General features: G+C 39.8%; 1 protein-coding gene across 5 annotated transcripts in view; it reads left to right on the forward strand.

The window, feature by feature from the left end:
• STAG1 (STAG1 cohesin complex component) overlaps nt 1-14,795 on the forward strand; it is a 175,646-nt gene that overhangs the window by 53,940 nt on the left and 106,911 nt on the right. For all 5 annotated transcript variants that reach the window (XM_069024276.1, XM_069024271.1, XM_069024272.1 and 2 more), the window contains 2 exons: nt 1,784-1,948; nt 13,489-13,585. In XM_069024276.1, the coding sequence (XP_068880377.1) occupies nt 1,784-1,948; nt 13,489-13,585 (262 nt within the window). The remainder of the gene's footprint in view (nt 1-1,783; nt 1,949-13,488; nt 13,586-14,795) is intronic.

Consider the following 14,795-nt stretch of genomic DNA (forward strand, 5'->3'; position numbering starts at 1 on the left):
AAAGGGAATTTAAACTGGGCATTTATATGCCTAGTGATTACACATTTTGAGCCTGTGTCCATAGTCCTCATACTCAGGTACTCAAACAGATGGCTTTTCTCATTGCTTTCATTAACAAGGTAGCTTTGGATATGTGCATTTCACATCCATCTCTTACTTCCTTTTCATTCATCCTTGCAGCGTTTCCTTTTCAATTACACGTTGAGAAAAACTGAGTGTAGAGGGGGTTTGCATTAGCTTCTGTGGAGGGCATCAGTTTGCATTCAAGCTTTCATTTAGCAGTCCTTGCAGCTAGGTGAAGTGCTTACTGTCTCCCAGATGGAATAAGTGCATGGATTATATATCTCAAAAGAGTCAATTTACTTCTAGTTCTTTCCCATTTTAATAAATAGTGATTATGTGTCTATTTTGAACTCAGTAGAACTTAAACATTTTATATGTTGATAATATTCTTGCTGTTACAGGCAGCTTTGCACATATTTAAAAATTCATTGAGGGAGATACTCTTTTGATCCTAAGTGCAAATGTTATCCAAAAAACTTCACAGAGATTGTACCTTTATTTTAAGCTTTCCAGCTTGCATTTCTATGCAAGTCCTTAAATGAATATTTGCAAGAGGCAGTTGCACTCTACCTTGCCCTTTGCTTTGGCCCTCTGGCCCCACCCCTTTTAAGGCAGTGATCCCTTTTAAAGCACGGGGAAAGCTGGACTGCAGGGCTGTCTTCTACCAGCTCTGTGCCAGAAATTAGATCCCTTACCTCTGCAGTAAAGTTCTCAATGTGTCTGCACTGGAATACACAACCGAAACTTTGTGTTCTTTACTGAAAGCTTTAGCAGAAACTCAGCTGACAGTGTACTCGAGTAAACGGTGCCATGGGGATACTGTCCTAAATGTAGTCTTTGATTTGCTTTGTGTGTTGTTTTCTTTAACATAATTCCTCAAAATGGCTTCATTGTTCTGTGGAAAACAGCAGATTTTGCTTTTGTCTGCCTCACAGTAGGGAGAAATAATAGAATATGGAAGTAAGAAATCTGATGTTATTTTCCCCAGAACTCTCTTTGTTTCTGTTTCACAAGTGACCTAAATTCAGAGCAAGCTGTTCAGTAGGTGAGCCTTTACAGGTGGTGTCACCTGATTAAAACCTTGAAGAACCTAGAGAAAATTTACATTAAATAATTTAGACTCAAAGGGAAAATGTTTTAACTCATAAAAATTTTAAGCAAGAGGCTGTTATGGTGATTTACTAAATCTGGCTGTACAAATTTGGTGATTTGTGTTGAAGAGCTGACTGTGTACACAGTTTCTTATAAAAGTTATATGAAAATGAAAATACAGAAAATGAATGTTAATATGGCAAATGTATTTTCAGTAATTTTCTGGTTTAGATCATTGTTAGGATCACCAGTTATTCTCAATGTCTGTGTTGTGTAAGACTCATACGGGGACTGACACCAGTACTCCAGCACTGAGAGTTCACCACGACTTACCTTGGCATGGCAATGGCTTTTAAATAGTCCCTCAACAGCTACTGATAAATAAAGTTATATGTACCTGACTGGATAAAGCCCTGAGCAGCCTGGTAGAGTTTCATAGCTGGGCCTGCTTTGAGCAGGAGGTCAGGCTGGAGATGCCTTCCAGCCTGCCTCATCCCGTGGTCCTTGTGTGCATAAATGCGTGTGAGGGTGTAACCATGTCATGTTTATGGATCATTTATAAAGAAACACTGGGTGATTTCAGATGTAGCTATAATAAACTTTCACTCTGCTGGTTTTCTTTGCCCAGTCTGCCACGAAGAAACCCCGGAAGTCTCCGGCGGACAAGGGGCGTTCGGACGCTGGAGCTCGAGGAGCAAGTCGTGGGAGAGCCAATGGCCACCCGCAGCAGAACGGAGAAGGGGACCCTGTCACTTTGTTTGAGGTGGTTAAGCTGGGAAAGAGTGCTATGCAGGTAAAATGTCTACTTGTGTTCCCCCCCCAGTTCCGTGTATCCTGACTGCAGGCCGGTCTAAGCTGTGCTTTTGTAAACAGAGGTGTTTTCTCATGACTGCGTTGGTCCAACAGACTGTGTATGATAAAGTACAGGACTGAGTGGGCTCTGATTGAGGGCACTGAGAGGGCTCTGATTGATGTAGTGTATCCTTCTGAAGAACAACAGATCTGGCAGAAAGTCACGTGTTTCAAATTCTCCATTATTTTGTTCATTACTCCTAAGTTAAAAATATATGTTGGTATTAATATTAAGCAGTTTGTTAAAGAATGTCCTGTAGCAAGTTTTATATGGGGAAAAAGTGTATGAAAATAAGGATGGATCCAAGCCTTTTTTGTTCACTTTTTTTTCCAAGAATACCTGTTCACACAAGCAGTTTGGAGCCCTTTGCACTGGAACTTGTATTCCTGCTGTCCCCATCAGGGCAACAGATGAAGGCTAAACTATTTGCCTAGACTTTCACTGAGTCTGAGGGAAAACATGGATACATCCTGAAGGCAAATTTTTCATTGTAAAATAAATAAGATGGTTCTAGTTGCCTCTAGAAATGTTTCTTACCCCCTTATGTTTTGATCAGGTCAGAGGTCTTTACAGGATATATGGGGCCAGGTGAGTGTCACCTCAGGACACTGCACAGAGGATTGGTTTGGACAGTGTTGGGGGTTTTAGTAAGCTGCTGTGCTGCAGCTCTTGGTTTTGGTACTCAAAGGAGAAACAATGGGCCCAAAACACTCTTCAGCCCATGCAGTCCAAAGCCAGCAGTCATTCCTGCTCTGAAGGATTGTTTAAGCAAACCTCCTTTACTTTGCATTTCAACAATACAGGACTTAGGCAGTATCAGTTTGTTTTGGTGCTAACATGAGAAAAGTACAAATTAGGAAAATTAGGTGCCAAGTCCCATTCTCAATATTACTTTAGTGTAGCTAAAAGCTAAGTCTGTTTAAATCCCAGAGGAATCAAGTATTGCAAATGAGTGAAAGTTGTTGAAAATTTTCTGTCTCGAATCTGTGGAAAGTCTGAGATGTAATTTTAAAGAAGTAATACACAGAAAGGAAATGAGAATTTTTGTTCTGCATAGTTTCTGTGTTTACACTGATTCAGGATTGACCCTTCTTATCTAGTAGGTGAAGACAGAACAAATTTACTCTTAACAAAGCTACAGATTCCTTGTGCCTTTTTTCCTACAACAGAGCTTCCAACTTTGTTTGGTTTTCAGCACTTTTTCAAATTTTGTTTTTGGCAGGAATTGAGGAAACATCTGGAGCCTATTTTCTGGTTTTACTGTGGTGCAGAACATACAATATACTTTATGTAGTATAGTTGACTTAGAGTTATTGGTATTTGCAGAAGCCAAACAGAAAGGAATGGGTGATTGCTTTGATATTTGATAACTCTGCATGTGTGTGTGTGTGTGTGTGTGTGTGTGAAGTTGACTTTGATACATTTTCTCTGTTTCAGAAGAGATGCTGACACAAGTCTTCTGCAGATAAAATACAAACAAAAAATTGTCTGCATGTTTGCATTAAGAAACCTTTGGAATTCAGATACAAAGGAATTGTTTTGAGAAGTGGAGAATTTGTGTGTGTGGGTGGATGTGTGTCTGTGTATTCCCATATACATACCTGTGTCCACAAATCACATATGCACAGACACACACATGTTCCACATGTGCCCAGCCTGCAGGCAGGAGGAAAAGTGCACAGCACAGTCAAAGCAGGGGAGAGATTCCTCACAAATAGTAAAGGAATAGGGAAGGCCTGGGATGCAAACAGGCATAAATGACTTGAGCCTTAGTTTCAAGAGCATGCATCACTTGGGCACCTTTGAAAAACTTACTGTTGGTAAAAATATTTTTAAAAATTTAAAAAGCCCTATAGTAGGAAAGAGAATGCAATTAAAATGTGATTTAATACTTTTAACTTGCACTTTGGACAATAATCTTGTGTGAAACCAAGGTTCTGTAAACGAGACTTATACTTGTCTTTATACTTGCATTTTTCCATAATAGCTTAGGGGTTTTGATGTAACAATCAGGAATGCTTGGCATTTTTGTTTTTCAGAGTTTGAAGCAGGATTTTTTGTGTCATTTTAGCAATTTTGTCAGTATTGCAGTTTTCAAACAAGTGCCATATATTTGTATTTGGCTGAACATATTATTTCTCAGTATTTAGTTCTTTCCCTGTACTATGAACATACTTATTTTCTAGTGCTCCTAAGTTTGCTTCCAGCAATGAAAACCCAGGAAAATTCAATTGATATGTTCTGACATTACATGGAAATCATGTGCTTTTATTTCTGATCTATCTGCTCCTGCTGTTCGCTCTCAGAATTTTTTTTAGTTGTTAGATTTTTCTGGCTTTATGATGCCAGTTCATGAAAGTCTGTAGCTGAATTCAATTTTCACTTCTTTTAAGCTTCTCTATTTTGCTTCTCACAGCAGGATTCATTTACTACTTCTCTTCAGGCTTGTTGCAGGTTTCTTCTTCCAGGGAAATAAAATCAGTTTAATTTTTTGTGTTTCAAGTATACATAACTCCAGGGCTGCTCTTTGCATAAAATCTTTGCCTCTGTCAGGAGGTGCTGCTTGTGTCTTGTTTGAACTCTGTAAATCTCTTTGATGCTCATGTTAAGTTGGTATTCATTTGCTCTGTAACCTTTTGCACAGTTAGTGCTTCAGGAGTTGTTCTGTCAGCAACTCCCTGTGTATGAAGTGTGACATGACCTGCTGCTCATGCTTTCTGCAGGTACATTTTCAAGTGTTACTCCATTAAGACTGTTCATAGAACTTCTTTAGACTCTGAGGTTTTTATTTTCATAGTCAAACATTATACTCTTCTGCTTTTTGTCATTTATCTCTTCCATATACTTATTTTTTAGTTATATCATTTTATGGTGACAGCTATATCCTCTGCATTTCCCCACTCTGAACTTCCATAGGCAGAATGGTCTCTATCAGCATTTCTCATGTGCTCAGCTGCCCAGTGGTGGGAATGAAGGCTTGGGTGAGCTTCTGCTCTTCCAGCTGAGCCACCCAGGCAGAGACTGACTGGTAGCTAAAATCTTCAGACATCTCTGCATTGGTCTCTCACCCTGCTGTTAAGATGACAGGGAACTAAAGAGCTTGTGATGAGGTCAGATTTTGTTTAGGGCTCAGACTGCAAATTTCTCCTGAGTTAGTTATGACCAATTATCTGTAATGAAGTTTGTGCTACTGTTGGTCAAACCAAACATGGAAGTTCTGCTTTCTTGTCTGCAAAGGGGGTTTGTTCCCCCAGAACATCAGAGAGAATGGATTGTCAGTAATTCTAGGAGGTGTTCAGTACCCAAACATGAACAGATCTATGCCTTGATGACTCTCCAATATTCCATTCATTACCAGTCACCCTTAATTGGTGTTAGCAGTTCACTGCAGAGTAGAGGCTGATTTTGAGGAAAAAAAATTTTTCATAATTGCTGCCTCTGCTTATGCTCAGCTAATAAAAGGTAATCTTGCTGTTGATTAGACATAGTTCAGAATAAATATGGCTCCATTATATACCAGCAGGCATTTTAAGATAAGTATCCAAGTATTGAGTGTGCTGAAATGGAATTTTCCATTGTGCCACCAGTTCTTCCTTGTCTTTCCAGAAATCAGGGATGTTCCTCACTGTTCTTACATGCACATGGGGATTTGTGTCCTGGGAGGTTCCCTCCCAGTCCAAGTAAAGCTGTATTTGTAGCATACAAGGCTTTCTCAAGGCTTACCCTGCCTTGAGAAGTCCATCTCTGGCAGCAGCTCAGACTTACTCCTGGTTGGAGTGACTGTTTAACCATATCTACCATATGCAGGAGGAATTACATGTGTTTTTACATAGATGCTTGAGCTTAAGAACATCAGAGCAGCTGTAACTGGATTGCACCAAAAATCCAACAGCCTGTGTCTCACAGTGGCAGTTAAGAAAGAGAATAAGGTGGCAAAAATGAATTTTGGGGATTCTCCCTACATCTGACTGTTCTCAGCTCAGGGTCAATGTGGTGTCTGTGTTCTCAGTGGCCTTAATGGCTCTCTCTTCCCTGAGTTTCTTTTCTCCCTCTAGAAGTGTTTTTTGCTGGATCACATCTCTGTGACTCCATCAGCTATTTCTGAAAGTGAAGGTCTTTGAAGATTAATAATATACAGACATACATTAAGTATTACTCATGTTTTTTGTGTTAAAGGCATGTTTTAGTTTAATTGTCCTTTATTGTATTTTAACTGCTGTATCCTCCAGCTTGAGGGATGGATAATAACTTAGGGTTTCCCCAGATTGTCTCAGAAACTCCATAGGAGTTTGAGTATGCAGTCTCTAAAGTTTACTGGGCAAAATGACTGCATCTATTATTAACATTTAAACTAGCATTTTCATTTTGCTAGGCAGATTCTGTAGCCCAATCTTGCTTTGCTTTTGATTGTATGCTACTGAGTTAAAAGAAAAAAACCAAAACTGTGTACATGTTTTTATAGTTGTTACATTGGGAACAATTTAGCCACCAAACAAAGCATTAATTAATTAGAGGAATATCCCTTAATACCAAATGAATTTTTCTGCAGTCATCACACAAGGGTTCTTTTCCCTTGTGATTTAGTAAGATGTGAGATGATTCTGCTGTTAATGTGAACACAAGTGCCAGTAGTGCAGTGTGTGAAAGCATTTGTACCTGAAAATACTCATTAGACTTGAAGGCAGAGAAGTCTTTTGCTCTCTAGAATTCTGTTGTTTTTCTGGGGTGATCTGTGACCCCTTTACAAACTGTGCTTGCAAAGGAATACGAATCATGTGTTTTAATGAATTGATGGGTCTCTTTCTGGAATAACTCCATTTTGTTTCAGCACTCCTCTAAGTATCTTTTCATTCTCGTGTTCAGTGTTCATGAGCAGTTTTGGTGCTTTGTAGCATCATTCATGCCCGTGATTGGCTCAGCTTAAACAGACACAGCTGCTTGGAAATGGTGTAACATGTCACCTGTGAGAGATGAGCACCTGCAGAAGTTCTGTACCACCTTAGAAAATCTTGGTGAGAGCTTTGGATGGTGCACCCACCTTTCCTGAGCGCTCAGGTGAGGAACTGCTGCCCTGAGTAGTGTGGATCTGCTGGGCAAGAGTACCCAGCCTCAGGAGTTCCTGTGATTTGAGTCCATTTGAAAGCAGAATTTTCCCAGTACCTTTTACACACTAGCTGTAATGCCAGTTAACCTAAACCATTCTAAGATTCTCCTAAAAGAATAAATATTTTTTCTTTTGGTAGCTTTTTTTGTCCCAAGTGGTTCAGTGTAACATGTTACACTGATTTCCCTGTGTAGTGATATTTAATACCCAGTCTACTGCATAGAAATGTGTATTTACACAAAATGCCAAACAGATAATCCTGTATGGAGAGTATAAATCCCTTAGTTTTATTAGGAAGAAATACTTCTAGGACTGTATTCCTTTCCTCTCTGTGCTTCAGAAAAGAAAAAGTTATGTAGGTAGACACTGCATAAAACAAATTTTCCCATCTTTGCTTACTGTTACCTTAACGTGAGATTTTTGGGGTTTTTTAAAGAAAATTATTTTGGCTGATCAGGAAGTGCATGGTAGGTGTTAGCAAAGTATGAACTCTTTCATCATTTGAAGTTATTATCCTTATAGAAAAAGAATAAAATGTGTGTCCTCAAGCTGCAGTTCATTTTTGTTATCCTTATATGAGGTTTTCACTGGGTGTATATTAGACTTACTGCCTGCAGTTTGGAATGCAGCCAGGCACTCATCCTGGAGTGTGCTGCCCCATCTAAATTGCACGTACTTTCACACATTAGGAACTACCTTCTCCCCAGCAGCCATCTGTGTAATTACTTCAGTTTTCACAAAATTTGTCCTTAAAAGGCTTCTATTCTTTTTTTAAAAAGCCAACCTGAACAGATTGACTTAAAAAAATTTATGCAGTGTTTTAAGTCTCTCACTACTTGCCTTTGTTTCCCTGGGTTCTTATTTTTAGTGTACCAAATTCTTCCCACTATCTGTTAAAGTGTATTTTCTACTTTTATCTTCTCTTTGAGGTTGCTTTTTATACAAGTTATTGAAATATTTAATTTCACTGTGCATTCCTTTTTTAATCAGTTTCAAATTTCATTTGAGTACCTTTGGGTTTTTGGCAGAAGTTGTTAGTGTAAGCTTTGATTTTTTGGATTTTTTCCTACCTTGATGTAAACATGTTGCACACCCATTCTAGAGTAATTTTTTTCTTTCATTTTCACTGTAAATGAAGCATATCCATGATCAGTTGTATGAAATGGCAAATTATTTGGCAAGTTCTTTATACTCGATTTGCCTTGGTTTACAGTTGACTCAGATCTTCCATTTTAACTTGCACTTTGTGTATGGTGTCATTTGTTTTCACTTTTGTTTGTAACACTGTTGCCAGATTGTTACTTAATTGAAACTGTGAAATAGCTTTTTTTGAAGTCAACTTTCATTAATATTTAGTGGGACTGTGCTAATTTACATGAGCTGGCAAGGTGTCCTCTGCAGTCAGTCCCTCTGGTTCCTCCAACAGTTAATGCTCCTAAATTCTCTCACGCTGAAGGAATATGAAATGGATTCATAGCTGCAAAGTCTAGAGGAGGAAATAAGATCACTAGCTTCATTATTTCATTCATTGCATCAGACTTCCTTTTACTGGCAACCCCGAGCTGCTGTTCCTCTTCAGTACCATAAAATGCTTCTGGTTTATCTTTTAGCAGACTTTGAGGTGTGAAGGTCAATATTTCTCCAAGTTGATTGATTTGAAGTTGTTTACTCAGACTGTGCATCTATTCTGCTACTTGCTTGACTTTATTTAGGCTTCATATTTCTGTAGGGTTGCTTACCTGGCATATTCTTCAAATTATGCTCCATGGTAGCTCTTAAAACAGACTCATCCGAGAGTTCATTTCTGTGAGATTCTCTTGGAAACTGTCACAGGCTTTGGAAAGTCTTTATACTGACTCTGTATTTGTACCATACATCATCTGCCATTTGCAGGAAACCTTGATTTTTTACTAAGTTCTCATAAGAATAGAAGCAATTTCATAATAAAAAAAAAGGTTGAGTCTCATTATGGTAGCATACCTGTATGGACTTGGTGACTGACCCAGAGATGTGGTGCATGTATGTGTCTGTGTATATGTATATAACATATGTGTGCATGTGTCTAGATGTGTCCTGACAGCAGGGAGTGGAGGAGGGTTGTTGGTGTTACTGGAGTTACCTGGAGGTTTTATCTGTGTAACTGAGCTTGTTGCCAAGTATGTGTGTGCCTTGAAGTTGGTGAATCCCAACAGCATGGATGTGCTGCCCCTGGGCAGGCTGCAGCACGTGTCCTATAGATCCTGTGCCTCCCCAGAATGCTGAATTTATCGTGTGTTTCATGCACAGCATGTAAGTGCACATTTCCACATGGTAAATCCATGTTCCCCACTGCATCTGAAGGTAAAAACATCTGGAATCAGATGGGTACCACTGGAGCAGCTTCTGCAGTCTTTGGTGCCTTCTTTCTTAAGTGTTTTGTGGAAGTGAGCAAGGAGACTTGTGGGGATGAATTCTGGGGGGATGGAACCTGCTTGTAGCTACCTCCTTTCCAAAAGGGCCACCTGGTCCTTGCCTTCTGTCACCACATGTGCCTTTAAGGTGTTAAATGATCTGTGCTTGGGACAGGTGACAGGGAGGGGCAAGAGCAAAAGGTATCTGGGCAAGATGAGCAAATGTGGGTCATTTCCCTGAGTTTGCTCTTGGATTATGTATGAAAAGCTCTTGAAAATGTGGGAACTGGATGGAGGTGGCCAGCAAGATAAAATCGTTTTGGAGGGTTTGCTGTAACCTGGGGCCTGTTGGTTAGAAATCCTTGTTTTTAATAGGAGTCCTTCTCTCTATGCATATTTATGCAAAAGAATTCAATTTTTTGGCAAGGATTGCATGTTGCACCATTTGCTACACTGCTGCCTGTGGTTTGATTTCTTTTTTGCTTGTATTCAACCTTTTTTCCTGGTATTTGGATTACTGCTGTTTTGTCTTGGTTCAGTTGATACTTGTCTCTCTTTTGGGTCTGATGTGTGTCATTTTTATTTTTTCATCTGGTGTTTTCAGTTTTTATAGCTCTTTTCTGTTACATCAAAAGTCAACAGTTTGATTAAGTTCCAACTGTTGTAGCATATGTAGTCTGGCTTCATTATCTCCTGTTGCCTTAAACTGTAATCTCGAAGAAAATTAGGCATCAAGCTTGCCAAGTGTACACGAGGGGCTGAGCGTGTGGGTGTTATTTTGGGGCACTGATTTTTTAGGGCTGAGTGGATGCAGTTTGTGTGGCTCTGTGCTGATGCTGGCAGGTCAGGTGCCTGTATGTGACTTGTCACCCGCTGCCCCTCAGGCAGTGGGGCTCTCTTGGGGTGAGCTCAGGCACTGTGCAGCAGGAGGCCTCTCAGCTGCCCACACGTAGCTGCTCAGGGCAGGAGTTACACCGACAGCTCCCGGAGCGCCGTGTCACACACACTGCTGAGTGGGAAGGCACCGAGGAGCTTGGGCATGTCAGCTGAGAGAAAATGACCCCTACCCACAAATTCACATTTTACTTACAGCTTTGTCAGTTCTCTGGGAGGTCCAGACAGTCTTTGCCTGCAATCCGTCTTGAGAACCTTCGCTCTGATTTTTCTGCTTTTTCTTATCTACTGCTGCCACGGAAGACTCTGCATTGCCTCAAGTCTGGTCCCCGAGTCTGGAGATGAGCCACTTGTCTTTATTTTTCTCTAAATTGCACGATGGCTCTGGGTTGAAAATGCAAGTGGCACACTGGTAGGACAGAGTGGGCCCCCAGTGCCCAAGGACACAGTGTGTCCCACACAATTCTTTTTGTATGAGAGACAGAGAATAGAAGTTAGAGGAGCTGCGCTGATGCTGCAGTTTGAGGTAGTGCTGCAAAAATCAAATAATTGTTTAAAAGAAGCAGAAGCAACATTTCAAGGTATTCATTCCTTCGAGTTTCTTCCCTTGGCTCCCCCTTTCTTAAGTCCGGATGGGTTCATTGGCAGTATATATAGCACAGTCCAGGAGAAGTTGCAGTGGTATGGCTGAAGGGGCAGTGTGTTGTAGCAACAAACAGGAGTAAGACTGAACGTGGGAGGGAATTTCTTGGGCCAGCCTTATTTCCAGGGGGAGTGTTTTCTGTGAAACTCAGCAGTGCATAATGAACAGATGCTGGGGAAATAGCTATTAACACTCAGGAAAAGCAGCTGAGATTTCCCAGACTCAAAGAAGAATGTAGTAGACTTCAGAAACTGTCAAGAGATGTGTGACGAGAGTGAGGAAGGATAAAGATAGGGCATTATTTCTGGGCAAGCCACATGGCACAGAGTAGGATTATTCTGCCTGGAAAGAGGTGACCAGACAGAAATATGGAAAATGCAGACAGGGGCTTGGGGTTTGTTTTTTCTTGTTTCATAAGAATTGGGTCACATCAAATAGATCTAACAATTGGCAAGTTTAAAACACAATTATACTTTTATTTTGCAGTGAATAATTAACCCTTGCACACTGCTGCAAGATTATGTCAATATAAAGCTGGTTCAGACAGACACATCCATGAGAGAGGAAATTTGCTGGGGTCTTAAGGTTCTGGGAGAGTAACTCAGAAATATCAGCGTATTCTTGCCCTTTTCTTATGCTTTTCACTACATAAGCCCTGTTGGGCAGGTGAACCTGTTGTCTGACCCAGCTGCTATTTTCTTTAGTGTAAAAAACAGCTGCTGGCACTTGCATGTTGTTCTGATATCTACAGTAGTAGAGCTGTTCAAACAAATCTCGTAAATTGGTAGTACACCAACAGCCTGGTCATTAAGCTCTGTCAATATTTGGTGTAGTAAATACTTTCTACATTTGGCTACATTTGGTTTATGTGCCCTGGAGAATTTTGCTGACTGATTGAAATGATTGATACTTCCAGGAACAGGTCTGAATTTGTGATGAAATAACACTGAGATAACGTTCTAGATAACTGGTTTTGTGCTGCTGCTTCGTGTTTCCTCAACTTGTTTAAAGCTTAGTTTAGAGGCCAAGAGTTGCTTTCTAATTTCTTCTAAGTAGCAGATGGACCCCTTTGTAAAATTGCTTCTCCTACTGGGTGTGTGTGGGGGGAGGAAGGCAAAACTTGTGAAAACTGAGTTTCCTGGCAAATTGGATGTTTCAAGATTCATGCTGGTTGTTGGATAACATGGTAGTAGTGCTAGTCTGCTCCTGGCTCAAGGGTGAGTGTGGTGATGTGTGCAGTGCTTTGGCTCAGTTCAGAGCTCTGTGTGTCTCTGGTACACACACAACTGGTTTGCTGCTCCCTTTTCCTCATACACCCACCAAAGGCCCACTGGTAGTCTTGGGAGTTTGCACTTGGATAAACTGGTAATTGCAGAGGGATTTTTCAAGATCCCTCCTTACAGCTACTAATTAAGAAAAAGGCAGATTTTTCTAAGAGATCAAATTGTTTGGATTTTTTGTCTTTCCTATTGATTCCTTTTCAGCACGGTAGGATCCATTGTGTGGGCATGGTGGGTGTTGGTATATGTGTGTGGTTTTTTTAAAATTAGTTTTATAGAAATTCATTGTAGACCTGAACTGTCCAGAATAAACTAATCCATTTGCAAGGTGTACTCTGATAACAATCAAGCTTTTCCTAATGAATGCTGTTACATGTGCAGAACAGAAAAGTTTGGTTTTTTCCTCACAAAATAAGTAAAGCATAATATTTGATTACATTAAATATACACAATTCCTTACCTATAGTGTTTAGGTAGCTGAGGAGCTTGGAATATCAGAGATGATAAAAATATCTCCTGTCTGCCTGTAGTTCTGAGGGCAGTTTAAAACTGGCTGATCCTGTCCTTTCCTATCCTGTGATCCAGGTGGCTTACAGACACCCTAAGTCCAGCTTCTGTGTCTTATTTTATTTACTATGTTTATTTACTATTTACTATTTTATTTACTATGTTTTCCTCATTATAGTTTGTCTTCCTGAACTATTTACAGTGTTCCTGAGTGACTGATGTACTACTTTGGCCTTTATAAATACTGAGGTGTTCATTATGCAATATAAACTCAGTATTTATCCCAAAGTATTTCTACTCATGAGTTTTCTGGGAATATATGCTGGTCATTCTGAATGGAGTAACAGTGTCTGGTTTTTTCAACACAATTTTAAAATTGAAAAAATACTCTAAGTAGTTTTGAGGACTTACAGTAATTTCAATTTGAACTTGTGTTTATACAATATAATACCAGAAAATGATGCATATAGTTCTGCTCTCTAAGAATATTTGTTCTGTCTCCACCTTGAGAGAAGGTGCATAGATTTCTGAATTTGTACACATGTATAATTATGCAAAATAAATGCTCAATTATGAAATTATATTCTGAAAAGAATAAGTCATTTGCCTTTAATAAAACACTTTTTAAGAGTCTCTGATAAGTATTCTTTTTTTCTTGACAGTCTGTGGTGGACGACTGGATTGAATCATATAAACAAGACAGGGACATAGCACTTCTGGATTTAATCAACTTCTTTATCCAGTGTTCAGGATGTCGAGGTACAGAACATGGGAAACAAGTTGTATAGAATAAATCTGACCTACAAACGTGTGTTAGTGCAAATGCTGGTAAAGATGGGGGAGACACTTGGATTAGTGCTCCTCATGTGCATGGTTTGTATAGAAATATTGTCTGCATTCCAGAATAACTTGATTTAAAGCTTGTTTGTCAAGGGCTACCCTTTCTTTTTCTCATTTTCCTGTCATCGTGCTAAAGTGTTCAAATCCTCACAGAGACACTCTACTCATCAGCAGCAGGAGCCAAAAGCTCTGGTACTCCAGGTAGGCGTAACTTTACTTCCCCTTTCTGTTTCTTCCCAATTTTTAAATTGCAAAAATTTGTAGGCAACTATACCTTAGCTTTGATATTTTTTCTTTCTTTTTAGGATTTTTTTTTTTAACTGAAGAGGAAGGAGTCAGGCTTCGGTTGCCTTCAATTAGCAAGAAAGATTTCCTGTGGATGAAGCAGCAGTGTTATTTTTTCCTCTGTGATACTTTATCACGTCAGCAGCGAGTGCCCTGCCTTTCATACCCTATTTAAGCAGTCTCCATTACCAGGCATGCAGCAGTCAGCCTTTCTAGCATTCTGTTGCCACACTGTGCCTTCTAATGAATTTTTCATGTGTTGTCTTTTTTCAGTTAACTCAGCCTTGAAAAGAGACAAAGACAGAGCTCCACTCTCTCTGTAGCCCCCAGAACCAAATTATTTACTGGTTTTGTGATGCTTCCTGGAATTTACTTTGAGTAGTGTTGAAAACAACCCACACTTCAGAAATTCTTTTTGCTCATTTTATATCTGATGTGGGAATACACCTTTAGGCAGCAAATGGTCTGGGTAGAAGTCCCTTTTCTTCCTTCTTAAGTATAAGGTGAAGTCTTGAGTAGTTAAAAGCATCAGAGAAAAGAAATAGGAACCATCAGCATCTTCAGCAGCCCTTTTTCATAGCTGAGGGAAAGAAACTTATTTTGTGGATGACAGGAAAGACTGAAGCCCTGGGAGCATTCTGTGAAAGGGCTGAAGGTTAGGGCTTAGGTTACCAGCCTGTGTCAGTGTCTGCACTGTTCACACAGAACCCCTGAAACATTTTTCAGTTGTGTTTGGCAGTTTATGTGCAAGTAGTTGCATTCTGTGTGCTTTTTCTTTTTATTTAACTCTCTCCTGAAGGTGTATATGAAAAAAAGCAACCCCACAAGCTTATTTGTAAGAATT

This window comes from Aphelocoma coerulescens, chromosome 9 (genome assembly GCF_041296385.1).
Source record: "Aphelocoma coerulescens isolate FSJ_1873_10779 chromosome 9, UR_Acoe_1.0, whole genome shotgun sequence".
Classification (NCBI taxonomy): Eukaryota; Metazoa; Chordata; class Aves; order Passeriformes; family Corvidae; genus Aphelocoma; species Aphelocoma coerulescens.